General features: G+C 53.9%; 1 protein-coding gene across 5 annotated transcripts in view; it reads right to left on the bottom strand.

The window, feature by feature from the left end:
• The window catches only part of unc80 (unc-80 homolog (C. elegans)), a 599,468-nt gene that overhangs the window by 435,822 nt on the left and 143,509 nt on the right, over positions 1-20,137 (bottom strand). For all 5 annotated transcript variants that reach the window (XM_072480367.1, XM_072480341.1, XM_072480351.1 and 2 more), the window contains exon 12: positions 10,057-10,325. In XM_072480367.1, coding sequence (XP_072336468.1) covers positions 10,057-10,325 — 269 coding nt within the window. The remainder of the gene's footprint in view (positions 1-10,056; positions 10,326-20,137) is intronic.

The following is a 20,137-nucleotide window of genomic DNA, read 5'->3' as shown; positions in this document are numbered from 1 at the left end:
GATGAGGTCGAGATGGTCGAGGGTGATGGAGGCGAGCGTCAGAAGGTGGGTGGGCTGATCGAGGGTAGCGGAGGCCAGCATATGATCTGGTGAACAGGGGTTCCGGGAGGCGGAGGGGTGATTCCAAGATGGCGGCCCCACGGGTCGCATGTGGCGGATGGCATCGAAGATGGCGGCCCCCACGTGGCGGGTGGCGTCAAAGATGGCGGCCAAGATGGCGGCCACCACGGGTCACACTTGGCGGATGACGTGGAAGATGGGGGCGGTCCTCGCGGGCTACATGCAGCACTGCTGGGTTTAGAAACAGGTCGGGCCTGGCAGACTTTAGAGAAGTGGCCCTTCTTTCCACACCCATTGCAGATTGCGCTCTTCACTGGGCAGCGTTGTCTGGGGTGCTTACCCTGGCCACAGAAGTAACATTTTGGGCCTCCGGAGTTGGCGGATCGCTGCGCGGCCCCTGGGTCGGGTGATGGTGGCGCCCACGATGCCCAAGAGGGTGCCGCGTGGTCAGACATGTAGGCATCCATGTTATGGAAGGCCAGTTCCAACGAGTCTGAGAGTTGTACTGTGTCTTGGACGTCGCGTGTACCCCCTTCTAGTAGGCGCTGGCGGGTGTAATTAGATTTTATGCCTGCGACATAGGCGCCCAGATCAGCAATTCGATGTGCTTGACAGGCGATACCGCCTTACAACTTCAGTTCTGGCCGAGTACACGCAAGACGCGCAGAATTTCAGCTTGCGATTCTCTGGGGCGCTGTCGCCTCATAGCAAGGAGATGCCTTGCGTCCACCTCGTTGACTTCCTTATCATACTGCCCCTTCAACAGCATTATCGCATCCTCGTACAAGGTAGCATATCTGATAAGAAGGAAAATTTGCGGGCTCATCCGGGTGTTGAGGACTCGCAGCTTGTGGGTCTTAGTGACGGCGGCGGCGGAGAAATCAATGTAAGATTCGAAGCAGCTTAGCCAGTGTTCAAACGTGGCAGTGGCATCGGCTGCTTGGGGGTCCAGCTCCAGGCGATCAGACTTGAGCGATGGATCCATCTTAAAATTTTAGCTGATTAAATTGATGTACCATCAATGACGATAGACGAGAGTCGGAAGAGTAAACTGTGGCTTTAATCAGCAAAAAGATACCTGCTGGTAGCCAGTCCCAGAATGAGGGCAGGGCTGGAGGTTAGCTACCTTTATACTTGAGCCCAAGGGACGGAGCCAGCAGCGACAAAACCAGACATGTAACAAACAGTAAGAACAGTAAGTACAATATAATACAGTGGTTTACCACAGATCATAACTCCGTTAGATTCAAGGCTGTTATGGAAAAGGACTGCAATGGACCTGAGATTAAAGTTCTAAACTGGGGGGAGGCCGATTTTAATAAGATCAGATATGATTTATCCAGGACTGGGAGCGGATACTTTAAGGTAAATCTGTGTCAGAACAGTGGGACAAATTCAAGAAGAAAATAGGGAGAGTGCAGGGCCAACATGTTCCAATCAAGATAACGGACGGGACCAACAAATCCAGTGAACCCTGGATATCGAGGGATAGACAGAATTGGATGAGGGGAAAAAAGGAGGCTTATGGCAGATATCGAGGACTCAATACAGCAGTATACCGAGAGGCTTATAGAACATGCAACAGGGAGCATAAAAAGGAAATTAAGAGAGCAAAAAGGGGTCATGAAAGGACACTGGCAGGTAAAATAAAGGAAAATCCTAAATTGTTTTACAAGTAAATTAAGGGTAAAAGGATAAATGGGGAAAGAGTAGGGCCCATTACGGACCACAATGGTAATTTGTATGTGGAGAATGTAAGTAGGGTTCTAAATTAATACTTTGTGTCAGTGTTCACGCGTGAGAGGGACGTATATGTATAGAAATCAGGGAGAAGGACTGCAATAAAATAATTAAAGAGATTAATATAAACATAGAGGAGGTTCTGAGTGGTCTGGGAGGCTTAAAGGGAAGAAATAGCGGGGCGCTGGCAATAATTTTCAATCCTCTCTGGCCACAGGAGAGGTGCTGGAGGACTGGAGGATAGCCAATGTGGTACCATTATACAAGAAGGGACGATGGGATAAACCACAGCCAGTCAGTGTAACCTCAGTGGTGGGGAAACTATTGGAAGCAACTCTGAGAGTCAGAATTAATCTGCATTTGGAGATGCAGGATTAATCAAGAACAGTCGGCATGGTTTTGTTAAGGGTAGGTCATGATGACCAACTTGATTGTATTTTTCGAAGAGGTGACCAGGTGTGTAGATAAGGGAAAGGCATTTGACCCAGTCTTCTTGGACTTCAGCAAGGTTTTTGATAAGGTCTGACATGGGAGACCGATAGCGAAGTTAAGAGCCCATGGGAACCAAGGAAATTTGGCAAATTGGATCCAGAATTGGCTGAGTGCCATGAAGCAGGGTGTGATGGTCGAGGAGTGTATTTCTGACTGGAAGCCTGTGTCCAGTGGGGTCCCACAGGGATCAGTGTTGGGGCCCTTGCTGTTTGTGGTTTATATAAATGATTTAGATATGAATGTAGGAGGGTTGATTAGTCGGTTTGCAGATGTTACGAAAATTGGTGGTGTGATAAATAGTGAGGAGGGTAGCCTTCTATTACAGGAGGATATAAACGGGCTGATCAGTGGAAAATGGAATTCAAAGCCGATAAGTGTGAGGTGATGCACTTGGGCAGGACAAACAAAGCAAGGCAGTGATAATTGGCAGGGCCCTGGAACGCACCGTGGATCAGAGGGAACTTGGTGTGCATGGACACCCGCCCCTTAAGATAGCAGAGCAGGCGGATATAGTGGTTACGAAGGCATATGGTATACTTGCCGTTATTAGCCGAGGCATTGAGTATAAGAACAGGGGGTTATGCTAGAACTGTATAAAATGTTGGTTAGGCCACAGTTGGGAGTATTGTGTGCAGTTCTGGAATCCTCATTGCAGGAGGGATGTGACAGCACTTGAAAGGGGGCAGAGGAGATTTACCAGAATGTTGCCTGGGCTGGAGCGTTTTAGTTTTGAAGAGAGATTGGATAGACTTGGATTGTTTTCCTTGGAGCCGAGGAGACTGAGGAGGGACATGATTGAGCTGCATAAAATTATGAGCGGCAGAGATAGAGTAGACAGGAACAAACTATTCCCTTTGGTGGAGGGGTCAATGACCAGGGGGCATAGATTTAAGCTGAGGGGCCGGAGGTTTAGAGCGGATGTGAGAAAAAACCTTTTTACCCAGAGGGTGATTAAGTCAAACATTTGTGTTTTTAAATGTACTACAGGGTTCGACCATAGTTTGTAGAGTAATATACCAAGATAGCCTTAGCAGAGAATATGTAACAACTTGGGACAAATGAGGGCAGAATTAACAAGTACCAATGAATAAATATTCACAATGTATTTTTGCAATCCAAAATAATTAGGGAGTGTTGGACTCTTCAGGGGCTAAAGGATACCTGAGCTCTAGTGAAGTAAAGTGAAGCTAAGCACGGTCTTTTAAGGATGTGAATCTCCGAGCTGGAATTTACAAGGAGATGATAGCCCCGCCACTGACTGGAAAGTCAGGGGAGAACCCACTTCCTCAGCTCTGGAAGCGATGAATGGATTTTATGGTCATCAGACTTGGTCAATTGCCTGAGGTCAGGTCTTCCCCACCACCACCTCCCTCCCAACACCCTTGAAAGAGTTGCCGCCATTTCCAAATGCTGCCTGCCAATCAGTTTGGAGTGGTGGCCACTTCTGGGACTGCAGTCAGTCCCCAACGAGCATCACTGAAGGCTGGAATGAAAACAGCCTTACTTGGGCCAGTCAGGCAGGGCTTGAAGGGGGTAGGGAGAGAGAGGCCAGGTATGAGGGTGGGCGAGTTCAACTGGTGGTCCTTTCCACTGGGGGTGGGCCAACTGTTTGCGTACAGGGAACCTAAACAGGAAGAATACTGAATGTGTAGTCATGCCACTGGAGTTTAATTGGCAGCCTCGCCACGTGGAATGGGCACCCCACTTAAAAGCCACAATCAGCTCAAGGGTGGGCAGGCAGCCTGACATTAATCCTGCTGCTGATAAAATACCAGTGGAAACAGGTAGGTGATGGGCGCAAATCCCCCCAGCCATCCCATCCCATTTTACCCACCGCCTGCCTGCCAACCCACCTCTGGCCTCTATTTTTAGTCCAATTTGCTTGTGCTTCGTCATGTATGTACACCTCCTGCAACAAAGGATGAAAAGGGTGTAATGGAGCACCAGGCCCATTTGGATTAATGTCGTGAAGACCTGAGCTGCAGGCTAAACACAGAAGTACATCACAAAATAGCGGGCTGGATTCTCCGTTTTACAAACTAACAGTTGACTCCGGGTCTGAATAGGTGGACTGCTATGACAACTAAATTGGCGGCGGTTCTGGAGCAATTCAGGATCCGTTAATGGGCTAGCACTGGCACCACGCGGAACAAGAGCGATTCCAATGAAAATCGGAGCTGTCCGATTCGTCGGGGTCGGGATTGCCACTCGAGAAGCTGAGAAGAAGCAGCTGCATATCAGCACTCCGCTCCCCACACACACTCGTCCCAGCCAACAAGATGGCAGCATTGAGAGCAGCATTCCAGTTTGCAAATGCCAAGGCAGAGATCTTGCTGGATGCCATGGATGAGAAGCGGGCCACCCTGTTTCCCTGGCTGCCACTCTCAGCCGTACACCGGGTCTGGCAGCAAATTGCAGAGGCCGTGATCGCCGTGGGACCAATCGTTAGAACCAGCCAGCAGTGCCGAAAGAAGCTGCATGACCTCCTCAGGGCAGCCAGGGTGGGTAGGCAGCACTACGCCTCTGGCACCCACCCCCTCACCTGGAGGGTGAACGAACCCCACTTGCCAGCAGTGTGCTCACTCCTTATCCTGCAGCACAAGCTAGCACCCACACTGGCCTCCATGGCAGGTGCCTTGGCCATGAAGGCCACCAGCTGTCCACCCTATGTGCTGCCCGTGTCCAAATGTCTCACACTAGAAGGTGACCCACAATCGCAGGGAGACAGAGAAGATCGGAGGGGGACACCAGACCGACGACACTGCAACGGAGCAGCAGGCACTGGACGTGGTCGGTTGGCCCGGAGAGAGGGCAGTGGCCAATGCGGAGGTCGGCATCGGGCAACCAAGTGAGACCCCGCTGCGTTGCGGTGTCCCATGGCATGCATGGCACTCCCTCACCACCCCCTCCCTCACCACCCCTTGGGTCAGATTTCCAAGGCCTGGAGCACGTGACAGGGCTGAGGCACAGGACAGGGCTGCCCTGTCACAGGCAGCTATGTACCAGAGCCACCTGGACATTGCAGCGGTGCTTCACAGTTTGGTCCAGCCACAACGGGTTGTGGCTGAGGGCGTTGTCGGCATTGACCTGAGCCAGTGCTGGAGGGAGGTGGCACAGTCTCTGTGCTCCATGACCACGAGAATGGGGACCTATGTCGAGACAAGAGCGGGCCTCCAAATCTGCTGCGCCAGGTGGCGCAGAAGTCCCAGGGGTTCACTCCGCTCGCACTCCTATCCCATGGAGTAGCCCAGGAGACATCGGGCACCACGAGGGATGAGGACGCAATGTGGTCCATGCTAGTGACTCTCGCAGGAGAGGTGCTGGAACATCACAGCACCTCGGACTCCCCGTACCCCCTTGGCTCTGGCACACCCGGTGGGCAGCAGGCAGAACAGTGTGGGACACCTGAGTCCATCCAGGCCCGGTCACTCCAGGAGATGGCTGACAAAGACGACCCAGGTCACCGGGCAGGATTTGCAGCACCTGATGTACCACCTGGGGATTCACCTCGCCGTAGTGTTAGGGCCCGTAAGGCCAGAAAAGTAGACACAGGTGCAGCAGAGGATAGCATTAGGGGTTAGGGCACAAACAGTTATTGAGATGTTCAATTTGCAAAAGAAACACCTGTGAACACAAGTTCCAACCTGCCTCGGTGCTCTGTCAGCAGAGTGTGAGGGATCGGCTGGGCTGGCTGCAGAGGTGATGCGGGCGGGGGTGGGATGGGATGTTCCTTCTGTGGCCAGGTCCCCTAGAATGCCCTGTTCATGTCGGCGCTGGCGCACACATTGCAGACTTCTGTGTCTGCCCGGGCCACATGCTTGCCCATCCTGGCCCTCCTCTGCCTCCTCCTCATCGGGCATGGGCAGACATTCATCCCCCTCCTTCAGCATGTCTGCCCTCTGCTGCTCGATGTTGTGGAGGATGCAGGCAACCACGACACTCCCAGCGCTCTATTGGACGGCCCCTCCAGAGCGACCTAGGCATCTGAACCGCATCTTCAGGCTGCTGGAGCACCGCTCGATTACGCCCCTGGTTGCTGCGTGGGTGTCGTTGGAGTGGTCTCCACATCGGTCTGTGGCCTCCGGATGGCGTCATCAGCCACGACCGCATGGGTTAACCCCTGTCGCCCAAGAGTCAATCTCTCACCTGGGAGTGCGTCTCGAAGGTGTCAGGAACCGTCGAGTGTGCCAGGATGAAGGCATCGTACACACTGCCCTGCTATCGGGCACAGGCGTGCATGATGTGCATCTCAAGGTCACACGGCAGCTATATGTTCATTGAGTGGAACCCCTTTCGGTTTGTGAAGACCGGTCCAGTTGGTGCACTCATAGGGGCATGCACCCCGTCGATCAGTCCCATCCTATACCCCGCTGCCCAGGATTCCTGTGAGTTCGGTCAACATTGAATTTGATATATTGTGCCAACCAGGCATATCGGGCCTCCATAATGGTGCAGATGCACCTCTACACTGAGGTCTTCAAGATCCCGGACAGGTTCCCACTTGACACCTGGAAGGACCCCGTGGCGTAAAGGTTCAGGGTGACTGTCACCTTGATGGCCACTGGGAGCAGGTATCCTCCCCCACATCCCCACGGTTCCAGGTGCGCCGTGATCCGGCAGATATGTCGCACGATTTTGCCCTGCTCAGCCGGAGTCTTCGACGGCATGCCCATTCTGGCAGGTCATTGAATGACAGGGGCTGCCGGTACACATGGGGCCAATGTGGCACCTTCTTCCCACCTCCTCACCCTGTTGAATGGCAGGCTCTCCATCCTCACCAGCTGTCTCCTATTCCTCTAGGGCACGCACCGCAGCTGCAGGAGCCTCCCTGAGCAACTCCTGCTCGTACAGCCTCAGTGCATCCCCCTCGGCTGCGGCAGCCAGGATGAAGGCCACCATTCCTGGTTTGATTCCAAAGTCCACTATCTGCAGAGGGTGAAAGGCAGACATGTTAGCATGGTGCATACCCCCATGCAAAACCAGGCCTATTTGAAATTATTTGTCACGAGCCACTGTTGAGTGCACCAACTGGACTGCAGTGACTTCCAAAAAAAGTATAGGGATACAACTGAGAAATCCATTTTCAGCAGAGTAACAAAATTGTTCACAACACTGAGGAGGTTACCAAACCACAAAAAAAATTGTGATGTTTTGCTAGACCTACAAATGGATGGCATAGACATTAATGTAGAGGGAATCGGGGTGAAACTATTCACAGTTGGAGTCATGCCTACCGCAAAGGAAGATGGTTGTGGTTGTTGTAGGCCAAATATCACAGCCCCAAGACATCACAGTAGGAGTTCTCAGGACATTGACCTGCTCTCAATCATCTTCAGCGCTTCATCAATAACTTTCTCTCCATTATAATATCAGAAGTAAGCATGTCCACTAATAATTGCATGGTGTTCAGTTCCATTCAGTTCCTCAGAGAGTGAAACAGTCCCTGTTGTCCGTATGTAGCAAGACCTGGGCAACATACAGGCCTGGGCTGACGAATGGTACGCAACATTTGTGTCACACAAGTACCAGGCAAGATCAATGCCAACAACAGACAGTTCAATCACCTTCCCTTGACATTCAATAGACTTAGCTGGTAATAATTCACCATCATAAATTGTCCGTTATCAATATCTTCAGGTTAGCATTGACCAGAAACTTAACTGGGCCAGCCATATAAATACTGCAGGTACAAAAGCAAGTCAAAGATGGTGGTGGATTTTCATGTCGGACGCAGAATTAGGAAATGGAACTGTTAGCGGAAGAAATTGCTATGTGTGTCAGGATTGGTATAATAAAGATGTCTCAAAGTATTGTAATAGCACAGGTCAAGGGCAAACCAGCAGGCAAGGGGTTAACATATACCAAGGGAAAACCAGCAAGCAAGGGGTTAAAGTCACCCACATTGGAAATGATTTAATCAACTCACAGAGCATTTGAATATGAAAAGGGAAACACAGGAGGCCCCAGTAAGTCTAAGGGATCCATTGTCCAACACATTTGCACCTCTTCTAGAAGTTAAATATGTTAAGCACAAACCCATGAGATTGCAAGGAAATATTGTATTCTTTAATCGTTTTCCCATTACAGGGACCAGAAAATATGCATACTGATCACTTTGTATTGTTCCGAATGATTCAGTGACGTCAATACCTGCTTGTGACTCCGAACAACTTTAAATATATATGCATGTAATTCTGAGGACAGGCTGAGCTGGCTTTTGTGAGCTACAAGATAGTCGCAGAATCTATCTGTCCTGTGTGTACACAGTTTTTCCAAATTAAACGAAGTTTTACCAACACCACGCGGTCAAGAACAAACTTGGAGGTTTTTCTTCCCTCCAACAGAACTAATTCCACAATAATGATCCTGCCTCTGTCTTGAGGCTGCCAGGAGGAGGGATCTAGTGGCCTGGAGGCGGGCGGAGACCAGAGTGGGCAGGTTGACAGTCGGCATTCCTAAAGAGCCTTAGCCCGTTGCATCTGACGGAATCCACAGCTCACCTATAGGCCTTGAATCGCCTAACCATTTTACACACCCTGACTACCTTAAACATCCCCCACCAACACCCAGTCCACTCACCAAAAAGAAAATGCTGGAAAATCTCAGCAGGTCTGGCAGCATCTGTAGGGAGATAAAAGAGCTAACATTTCGAGTCCAAATGACCCTTTGTCAAAGCTAAAGACAGAGAAAGTGGGAAATATTTATACTTACTATGGGCCAGGGTTTAGAGAACACCAAAGTATACCATGGAGTTCACCTGACCCACAACTTTTAATAGATTTTGGTTATGCGGAGCACAAGGGCCCACTTTACAGGTGTGATGCAACAGAGACCTAAAAGTATTTTTAAACAAAAACATTGTTTATTCTATGGATCCAGTTCACATTTTATACACAGTAAACATCTTATCAACTACCAACACACAAAACGCCACAGATACAATACTCTATAGGTAACCCTTAATACCTTTCCTGGCAACATCCATACGTTAAACCCTTTTTAAATAAAGACAGTAGGTTTAAATTCTCTACAGAAACAGGTACTGCTTTGAAATCATCAAGTGATCTGGAGACATTCTTTAGCTTGTAGAGAGAAAGATCAATACACACTTCTGCTTGGTTCACACGCAGCTCTCCAACTGAAAGCAAAACTAAACAGAGCCAAAACCTGCTTTCAGCACAAAACAAAAGTAAAAAGCAGAGCAGAGCCCAGTTCCACACACACACTGACATCACTGCAGCCGTTTGATAACGCACGCATTTTTAAAAAGAGGTACCACCTGACATACTGTGGAGGGAGAATGAAAGATGAGTCATAGCCACAGAAACCCAGGGAAATGGGATGCTAATAGACACAGGAATCAAAGGGAAAGAGTGCTAATTGCAGTCCCCTGAGAGAACAAAAGGTGTGAAAGGCCAAACTGCAGAGAAACCAACATCAGAGGGTAAACAGTAACAGATGTAGATGTGGGGGAGGGGAAGGGGAGAAAGGGACAAAGGAATGAAAGGTGAGTAGTAACTCAAACTGAGCAATTTTGATAAAAATACCATTTTGTATGATTCAAATTGATAGAGAATTTGGAGAAAGCAACTCCAAATTGAGGGTATATTGTCGATAATCAGAAAATGGATATCATTTTCATTAAACATAATTTTGGTCTTCCTGAATCATTTAAATCCTGAATCATTGAAATCTTAATTCTTCATACCTTACTGCACTTCCCAAAGTCATGTTACATTTGGTTTTATTATTTTAAAACATTACCCCAAGATCAAGCATCCCGTTTTTCTTGATAAAATAGTTGGATCCTTCCATGTTCTCGGTTTGTTCCAGGCTGCTGTAGTTTATACAGGAATCAGTCAGACTGCGGGGCAAGTTAGCACATGCCAGTGGCTCATGGGTCAATTCAGGTATAGCCACTTGGTTACATAGCTTTCGCATGTGTTCACTGAAGAAATCGGAATATCCCACGTTGAACGATGCTACGGTGGTGTTGAAAGTGGCTACAGTGATCGTGGAAATCTGTGATCTCACTGCAAAATATAAGATTACGCTTCGTAAGTTTTCACTCAATTGCTAATATTTTAGATTTAAAACATAATATAATGACCCAGAATGTCCTGAGACAATGCAAACGGTGCATGCCACTACTTATTCCTTCTCCTATTCTGTGAAAGGGAAATTAATGAGTTGCCAACTGAGAAGCATGCTGGGAAATGCTTGACTATAGTTCAACACTGCTTTTGAACGAAAATAAGTAGGTCATAGATTCATAGAATTTACAGTGCAGAAGGAGGCCATTCAGCCCATCGAGTCTGCACCGGCTCTTGGAAAGAGCACCCTACCCAAGGTCAATACCACCACCCTATCCCCATAACCCAGCAACCCCACCCAACACTAAGGGCAATTTTTGACACTAAGGGCAATTTATCATGGCCAATCCACCTAACCCGCACATCTTTGGACTGTGGGAGGAAACCGGAGCACCCGGAGGAAACCCACGCACACACGGGGAGGATGTGCAGACTCCGCACAGACAGTGACCCAAGCTGGAATCGAACCTGGGACCCTGGAGCTGTGAAGCAATTGTGCTATCCACAAGGCTACCGTGCTGCCCCCATCAGGTCAGGTAACATAAACGAAATACTGCTTAATATTTTGGTCTCGGCCTTAATATGAAAACACATTGTCCTCCAAAAGATAACAAAATGTGTACTCGAGTTGCTTTTAGCCAAGGGCAAGAACATACGTACTACATATTTCATCTTACGTACTTTCCAAGGTCTATTTAATATAAACATGGCTGTTTACTTCAAGCTGTTATTTCAGACTATAAAAATATGCTTTCTTCAATCGAATCTCAGAGTGCGGTGGACTGGCTAGGCAACCAGAACACACTCTCTCCGCAAATATATTTGTGTAAATAAATTTCCTTAAATTGAACCTCGAGGAATTTGTCTTTATTATCATTTCCATGACATATTCCAATCCTTAAATTTCAGATTAGTTTCCCAGAAATAGATTTCAGCAGACATAACATCAAATCAGGGACCTCAGAAAAAGTGCAACAAATACTTGCCCTTTCAATTAAACAGATCAATATTGGCAAGCCCTTCATCACAGAATTCTGAATTTTAACTTCATCCATGTTTTCCAGGAAGTTGGTTAAAATATGGACACACTCAATTCAGTTTTAGGAATTTTCCAAATTACAAATTACAAAAAATATTTATCCAATAGACTACACTAGTAATATAGGTTGCCCGGGTGGCACGGTGGCACAGTGGTCAATGCTGCTGTCTCACGGCGACGAGGACCCAGGTTTAGTCCTGGCCCCGGTCCTTGTCCGTGTGAAGGTTGCATATTCTCCACATGTCTGCGTGGGTCTCACCCCCACAACCCAAAGATGTGCAGAGTAGGTGGATTGGCCACGCTAAATTGCCCCTTAATTGGAAAAAAAATAATTGGGTACATTAAATTTACTTTCAAAGACTTTGAGTAAAGAAACCTTAGGCAATATTGAGCTTAATGTTGTTTGGTTCTCAAGTGAGGTAATAAGTCCAATTTCACGAGACTGTCCGGAAGTCTGCTCACCCTTCCCAGCGGCACTGTGGGTGCACCTGCACCACTTGGACTGCAGTTATTCAAGAAAGCAGCTCCCCACCACCTTCTCAAGGGTAATCAGGGATGGGCAACAGATGGAGACTTTGCCAGCAGTACTCACATCACAGAAAAGAATGGGAGGAAATCAGCAAATTGTTTCAAGTGATTTGCAACTTGTCAGAATTAATCAGATATTGCCCAAGTCTCAGCTTCAGACAAGCCTCGGTCGGGGCTCTAGCTCCTGCTGCACAGTATGAATGAGCCAAAAACAGGCAGAAACTGGGGCGAAATTCTCCGTTATCGGCGCAAAGTCCTCCGATCGGCGCAAAAAACGGCGCAAATCCGACTTGCGTCACGCCGGAAAAATGGGTCAAAAGTCTCCGGCCCGAAATGGGCTAGCAGCGACGTAACGGGATCCGCGCCTGCGCACGTGGTTCACGCCGTGCAGCGTCATACACGCCGCATGGCGTGACGGCTCATAAGGCCGCTCTGCTCCCCCCCACCCGACCGGAACACCCGACCGGAACACCCGACTGGATGGCTGGCCGCCGCTCAGCCCGACGTTCCAGTCACGGGATGTGGAGGCGCTCCTGGATGTGGTGGAGCAGAGGAGGGACGCCCTGTATCCCGGGCACGGCCGCAGAGTTGCCCCACGCCACAGCCGGCGTCTGTGGAGGGAGGTGGCAGAGGCCGTCACCGCTGTGGCCCTGACACCACGGACAAGCACCCAGTGCCACAAGAAGGTGAACGACCACGTTAGAGCAGGCAGGGTGAGCCCACCCATATCCCCCCTCCCCCATATCCCCCCTCCCCCATATCCCCCTCCCCCATATCCCCCCTCCCCCATATCCCCCCTCCCCATATCCCCCATATCCACCCTCCCCCATATCCCCCATATCCCCCCTCCCCATATCCCACCTCCCCCATATCCCCCTCCCCCATATCCCCCCTCCACATATCCGCCGTATCCCCCGCCCCATATCCCCCCTCCCCATATCCCCCCTCCCCCATATCCCCCCTCCCCATATCCCCAAGTGAATCCAGCCCTAACCTTAACCTCTGCAATGCACGCGCAACCGATGGCGTGCATTCATATACCTGCCTAACACTGTTGCCTTTTACCCCTGCCACCACCCCCACCCACCACCCCCCCCCAACAGGAGAAGCGCGCACACAACAATAGGGAGCATGTGAGGACTGGAGGAGGCCCCGCTGATGAGAGGCCACTGACCGAACACGAGGAGAGGGCCCTGGAACTGGCTGGCGGACCTGAGGACCGGGAGGTTGCTGATGCAGAGGTCGGGGGCGTACTAGCAAGTGAGCCACCGACAGCCCATCCCCATATCCCCCCTCCCCCATATCACCTGATCACTGCCTGCGTGTCGAACCATGTATGCTTCATCGTGTATCGCAGGACCAAACGTCCAGGCACCCATCCCCGCAGATGCAGACCGCCTGCAGGATGCCCCTCGGAGGCCACGGGAGACAGAGGGACCCGGACCCTCCAGCATGCGATGCCCGCAGGATGCCCCTCGGAGGCCACGGGAGACAGAGAGACCCGGACCCTCCAGCATGCGACGCCCGCAGGATGCCCCTCGGAGGCCACGGGAGACAGAGAGACCCGGACCCTCCAGCATGCGACGCCCGCAGGATGCCCCTCGCACACCACAGGAGACGGAGAGACCTGGAGCAACAGGGAGACGACACCCCCATCACGTGCGGGAGCGACCACCCAGCGACGAGGGGGGCAGCCACAGGCCCCCGTCACATCCGAGCCAGGACACCACTACCCAGGACACCTCTACCCAGGACACCACTACCCAGGACACCACTACCCAGGACACCACTACCCAGGACACCCCTACCCGGGACAGCACTACCCAGGACACCCCTATCCGGGACAGCACTACCCAGGAAGACGAAATACCAGACAGTGACTCAGAGTGGATGGGTGGAGACGAACCCCCACCCCAAAGTGCCATGGACTCAGAGTGGGACGAAGAGCACGACACAACGCCACTGCTGTCACCAACACCCTCCACCATCGCAGAAACACTCACCTCGGTTGGGCACTTTAGTGATGAGGCGTCTGGTACACTCACTGGTGCGCACAACACAGCCGTCCCGGTACAGCAGGTGGACGTAGGAGCAGCAGAGGGGCTGGGCGGTCGGAGGGCAGCCTAGCCCAAGCGAACATCTGCCACCCAGATGGATCCCGGGTTCCTGGAGTTTCCACACCCACACATAGATCCGATGCAACCACCGACCCGGAGACGAGTGAAGAGGGTGACGGCCACCCGCGTCCAGGAGCTGGAAGTGGTGCTGGTCATGCGTGCCACCCAGGCTGACACCGCACGGTTGGCGTCCGCGGTGGAGGCAATGGGTGCGACGGTGTCAGACATGGGGAACGGTTTGCGAGGCCTGGGGCTTTCCGTGCAGGCGGCGTCTGTGGCCCAGGACACGGCTGCCCTCTCACAGGAGGCCATGAGCCAGTGCCAGCGCCAGATGGCAGAGGCGCTCAACACCATAGCCCAGTCTCAGCAGGCCATAGCCCAGTCTCTGCAGGCCATGGCCCAGTCTCTGCAGGCCATGGCCCAGTCTCAGCAGGCCATCGCTGAGGGCATCGGCGCCAGTGGCCATGTGCGAGCCGGCGTCACACTGTCACAGACAGGGTTTGCCAACCCCCTGGGCTCCATGGCTGCAAACCTGCAGACCCCTGTCGATACCAGCACGGGCCTCCAGGACTTGCAGCGCAAGATGTCGGGGGGGCGTCGAATGGCCAGTCCGTTCGCATCCCCTACCCATGTAGAGGCCTGGGGGCCACCGGGCACCCCGAGGGAGGAGGAGGTGGTGTGGTCCGTCCCGGCTCTCCCTGTAGGGGAGGTCCCGGAACACCGCGACACCTCTGACTCCTCCCCTTCCGTCCCAGGTGCATCGGGTGGGCAACGGGCAGGACAGGCTGGCAGCTCGCCATCCCAGTCGCCCGGTTCGCAGCCTGGCCCATCTAGGCCAGGACGCCCCAGGAAACGGCCGCCAAAGGGATCCCGTGTCAGAGGGCAGGAATCACAGGAGTCCACCTCCAGTTCTGCTGTACCGTCTGGGGAACCACGTAGACGTAGTCAAAGGGCCCATAAGGCCAAACAATTAGACACTGAGTAAGTTGGCACGGGTGCAGGGCACAGATGAGTTTTAGGGGCTAGGGCACGTGCATGAACTCCTTTGGTTATTAAAGTCAATGTTACACCTACAGAAGCTGCCTTTGTGCTCTGTCCAAAGCGTGCGGGGGTGTCATGTACGTTGAGCGCAAGTGTGTGTGTGAGGGGTGGTCTTACCTCAGCCCCAGGTGAGCCTGCCCCCTTCCCCCTGGGCCGCCATCAACATCCCCCCGGGCAGAGGACGGGACCGTGCGCTGCAGTGTCACAGCCGCATGCAGGGATGGTCCGGGTGGATGGTGGTACTGTGGCCATGGGTCAGACATAGTCCAACGATGTGGAGCCAGGAGCTCACCGCAGGGCGGGTTGTCATCATCCTCCATGGCCTGCAATAGACACGCGTCCACCCGCAACTGTGTGAGCCCGGCCCGTTGTGCCGCAGGTGGATCGGCAATGGGAGGGGGGTGATGTGCATGCGGGTGGGGTGGGTGGGGTTGGGGAGGGGGGTGAGGGTGCTGGGTGGGTGGATGGGTGGGGGGTGGGGGTGGTCGGCTGTTGCCATGGTGTGCGGTCTGTGGCCATACTACCCGATTCCCACGCCCATCTAGTCAGTGAAGCGGGCGGCTATCAGTCTGTCCCGTGCCCGCTGGGCCAGCCGGTAACGGTGGACAGCCACCCGCCTGTGTCTACCCCGTCTGCCCTGACCATTGCCCCCATCCCCCTCATCTGGGGAGGACTGCGCCTCTTCCTGCTGCTCCTCCACTCCGCCCTCCTCTGCCTGCGGCACATTGCCCCTCTGCTGGGCTATGTTGTGCAGGACGCAGCACACCACAATGATGCGGCCGACCATATCTGACCGATACTGGAGGGCGCCCCCAGAGAGGTCCAGGCACCTGAAACGCATCTTCAGCACGCCAAAACACCTCTCTATCACTCCCCTTGTCGCTACATGGGCATCATTGTAGCGGTTCTCCGCCTCATTGCGTGGCCTCCGTATAGGCGTCATCAGCCACGATCGCAATGGGTAGCCCCTGTTGCCCAGCAACCAGCCCCTCAGCCGGGGATGGCGTCCCTCGTACATACTGGGGATGGATGACCGCGACAACACATATGAGTCGTGTACACTGCCTGGGTAACGGGCGCAGACTTGCAGGATCATCATGCGGTGGTCGCAGACCACCTGTACGTTCATCGAATAGGTCCCCTTCCTATTGGTGAACACGGCCCTGTTATCTGCAGGTGGCCGCACGGCGACGTGCATCCCATCGATCGCGCCCTGGACCATGGGGAACCCGGCCACGGCAGAGAAGCCCACGGCCCGGGCATCTTGGCTGGCCCGGTCCACAGGGAAGCGGATGTAGCGGTGCGCCATGGCATATAGGGCATCTGTCACTGCCCGGATGCACCGATGCACCGATGTCTGCGATATGCCGGACAGGTCCCCATTCGGTGCCTGGAATGACCCCGTTGAATAAAAGTTCAGGGCCACCGTAACCTTGACGGACACGGGCAGAGGGTGTCCCCCGCCAGTGCCACGCGGTGACAGCAGGTGGCAGATGTGTGCCACGGTTTCCCGCCTCATCCGGAGTCTCCTCCTGCATTCCCGGTCCGTGAGGTCCTGGTATGACTGCCGGGGCCGGTACACACGGGGCGCCCTCGGGTGCCTCCGTTGCCGTGGGGCCGCGACACCCTCCTCCCCCTCCTCGTCCTGTCGGTCAGGTGTCCCTCCAGCCTGGGCGGCTGCCGCCTGCCCCTCTGCGGCAGCCTGCGCCGCCTCTCTGGCACGCTCCTCCTCCTACTCCTCATCCAGGGCAACATGGACATTAGCGGCTGCCGCCACGGCGGCCAACATCGCTGGATGATCGGAAAACATGACGGCCTGGTGGGGGGGGGGGGGGAACGACATGTCATCATTGCCCATATCCCCTCCTTCCCCCCAGCCAGGTGGCATGGACCGCATGGGTCCAAATGTTGGAGGCTGGCACCTGGCCAGGTGGATCAACTCACTTGCCCTCGCAACCCCCCTCCCTGGCACGGACCACCCCATCCCCCTCCCCGGCACGGACCCCAACCTCCTCCCCGGCACGGACTCCCCCCCCCATCCTCCTCCCCGGCACGGACCCCCCCATCCCCCTCCCCGGCACGGACCCCCCGTCCCCCTCCCCGGCACGGACCCCAACCTCCTCCCCGGCACGGACCCCCCATCCCCCTCCCCGGCACGGACCCCCCCATCCCCCTCCCCGTCACGGACCCCCCCATCCTCCTCCCCGGCACGGACCCCCCATCCCCCTCCCCGGCACAGACCCCCCCATCCCCCTCCCCGGCACGGACTCCCCATCCCCCTCCCCGGCACGGACCCCAACCTCCTCCCCGGCACGGACCCCCCCCATCCTCCTCCCCGGCACGGACCCCCACCCCATCCCCCTCCCCGGCACGTACCATAACTGATGCACTATCAATTACAACGAGACGAGAGTAGAATGTAATCAAGGCTTTATTACACAGAGATGTGTGGCCTCCCACAGAAGCTGACGAAATGGCTGCTGTTCGGAGAGCACACATATTTATACTCCCCCTACTGGGCGGAGCCAGCAGGCAGGGATTTACCCCCATACCTGTAATACAGGGGTCTTACCGTAAAACCCATATACAGTATAATACATCAGTGGTGACTACCACATTCACCCACTGTTAAAAATGAGTCCAGCGGGGGTGGTGGAGAACTATATACATACAGATTGGTTTTAAAAATCGCAGAGAATATTACAAATTTAGGCGGTCCGGTGCCTTGATCTGTCGTCGAGAGCTCCGCGGTGCTGGTGGTGACTCAGACTTCGACTTGGTCTTCGGTGACTCGGGGAGCGTGTCGAAATCCTCTTCATCCCCGGGTGGGAGCAAGGGGAGGACGGATTGTCCTGGAGCGGGGGCTGCGGTGGGGTGCACCGGGGGGAGGGTGGCGCCGGGGCAGGGGGGGGGAGGTGGAACCAGCTGGTGCCAGGTCCCTGAGGGAGACTGTGTCTTGGCGGCCGTCGGGGTACGCTACATAAGCGTACTGCGGGTTGGCGTGGTGTATCTGTAGCCTCTCAACCAACGGGTCCGCCTTGTAGAGTCGCACGTGTCTATGGAGGAGAATGGATCCTGGAGCTGCCAGCCACGTTGGGAGCGAAACCCCAGAGGTGGACTTCCTGGGGAAGGCAAAGAGACGTTCATAGGGGGTTTCGTTGGTCGCAGTGTACAGGAGCGACCGAATGGAGCGAAGTGTGTTGGGGAGGATCTCCTGCCAGCGGGAGGCCGGGAGATTTCTGGACCGTAGGGCCAGCTGGACGGCCTTGCAGACCGTCCCATTCTCCCGCTCCACCTGCCCGTTTCCCCGGGGGTTGTAGCTGGTCGTCCTGCTCGAGGCAATGCACCTGTTGAGCAGGAACTGGCGCAGCTCATCGCTCATAAATGAGGAGCCCCGGTCGCTGTGGACGTAGGTGGGGAAACCGAACAGAGCGAAGATGGTGTTGAGGGCTTTGATGATGGTGTCGAGGGCTTTGATGACGGTGGCAGACGTCATATCAGGGCATGGGACGGCAAAGGGGAATTTGAATATTCGTCGACCACACTGAGGAAGTACGTGCTGCGGTCGGTGGAGGGGAGGGGCCCTTTGAAGTCCACGCTGAGGCGTTCAAAGGGGCGGGAGGCCTTCACCAGGCGCGCACGGTCTGGCTGGTAGAAGTGCGGTTTACACTCCACGCAGACCTGGCAGTCTCTGGTGATAGCCCTGACTTCCTTGATGGAGTAGGGCAGATTGCGGGCCTTAATGATGTGGTAAAAACGGGTGACTCCTGGGTGACAGAGATTGTCGTGCAGGGTCCAGAGTCGGTCCACTTGTGCGCTGGCACATGTACCTCGGGATAGGGCATCGGGGGGCCCGTTGAGCTTACGGGGGCGATACAAAATCTCGTAGTTGTAGGTGGAGAGCTTGATCCTCCACCTCAAGATTTTATCGTTTTTGATCTTGCCCCGCTGTGTGTTACGAAACATAAAGGCAACCGATCGTTGGTCAGTGAGGAGAGTGAATCCCCTGCCGGCCAGGTAATGCCTCCAATGCCGCACAGCTCCAACGATGGCTTGACCCTCCTTTTCGAAGGAGGAGTGCCGAATTTCGGAGGCATGGAGGGTGTGGGAAAAGAATGCCACGGGCCTGCCTGCCTAGTTGAGGGTGGCGGCCAGAGTGACGTCTGATGCATCACTCTCGACTTGGAAGGGAAGCGTCTCGTCAACCGCGTGCATCGCGGCCGTGGCGATGTCGGCCTTGATACGGTTGAAAGCCTGGTGAGCCTTGGCCGTCAATGGGGAAAATGGTGGATTGAATGAGTGGGTGGGCCTTGTCCGCATAGTTTGGGACCCACTGGGCGTAATACAAAAAGAACCCCAGGCATTGTTTGAGGGCCTTTGGGCAGTGGGGGAGAGGGAGTTCCATGAGGGGGCGCATACGATCGGGGTCGGGCCCCAGAACTCCGTTCTGGACCACATAGCCGAGGATGGCTAATCGGCTTGTGCTGAGCACGCACTTCTCCTTGTTACACATGAGGTTGAGGAGAGTGGCCGAGTGGAGAAATTTGGAAAGGTTAGCGTCGTGGTCCTGCTGGTCGTGGCCGCAGCTGGTGACATTGTCCAGGTACGGGAAGGTGGCCTGCAGTCCGTATCGGTCAACCATTCGGTCCATCTCCCGTTGGAAGACCGAGACCCGTTGGTGACGCCGAAGGGAACCCTAAGAAAGTGGTAAAGGCGGCCGTCTGCTTTGAACGCAGTGTATGGGTGGTCCGCCTTACGGATGGGGAGCTGGTGGTAGGCAGATTTCAGGTCCACTGTCGAGAAGACCCAGTATTGTGCAATTTGATTGACTATATCAGATATGCGTGGGAGGGGGTACACGTCGAGCTGCGTGCACCGATTGATGGTCTGACTGTAGTCAACGACCATCCTGTTTTTCTCCCCGGTTTTCACCACTACCACTTGGGCTCTTCAGGGGCAGTTGCTGGCCTCGATGATACCGTCCCGCAGCAGCCGCTGGACCTTAGACCTGATGAAGGTCCTGTCCT

Source organism: Scyliorhinus torazame, chromosome 2 (genome assembly GCF_047496885.1).
Source record: "Scyliorhinus torazame isolate Kashiwa2021f chromosome 2, sScyTor2.1, whole genome shotgun sequence".
Classification (NCBI taxonomy): Eukaryota; Metazoa; Chordata; class Chondrichthyes; order Carcharhiniformes; family Scyliorhinidae; genus Scyliorhinus; species Scyliorhinus torazame.
The sequence above is the reverse complement of the archived record's forward strand: the minus strand, read 5'-3'. Positions and strand labels throughout refer to the sequence as shown.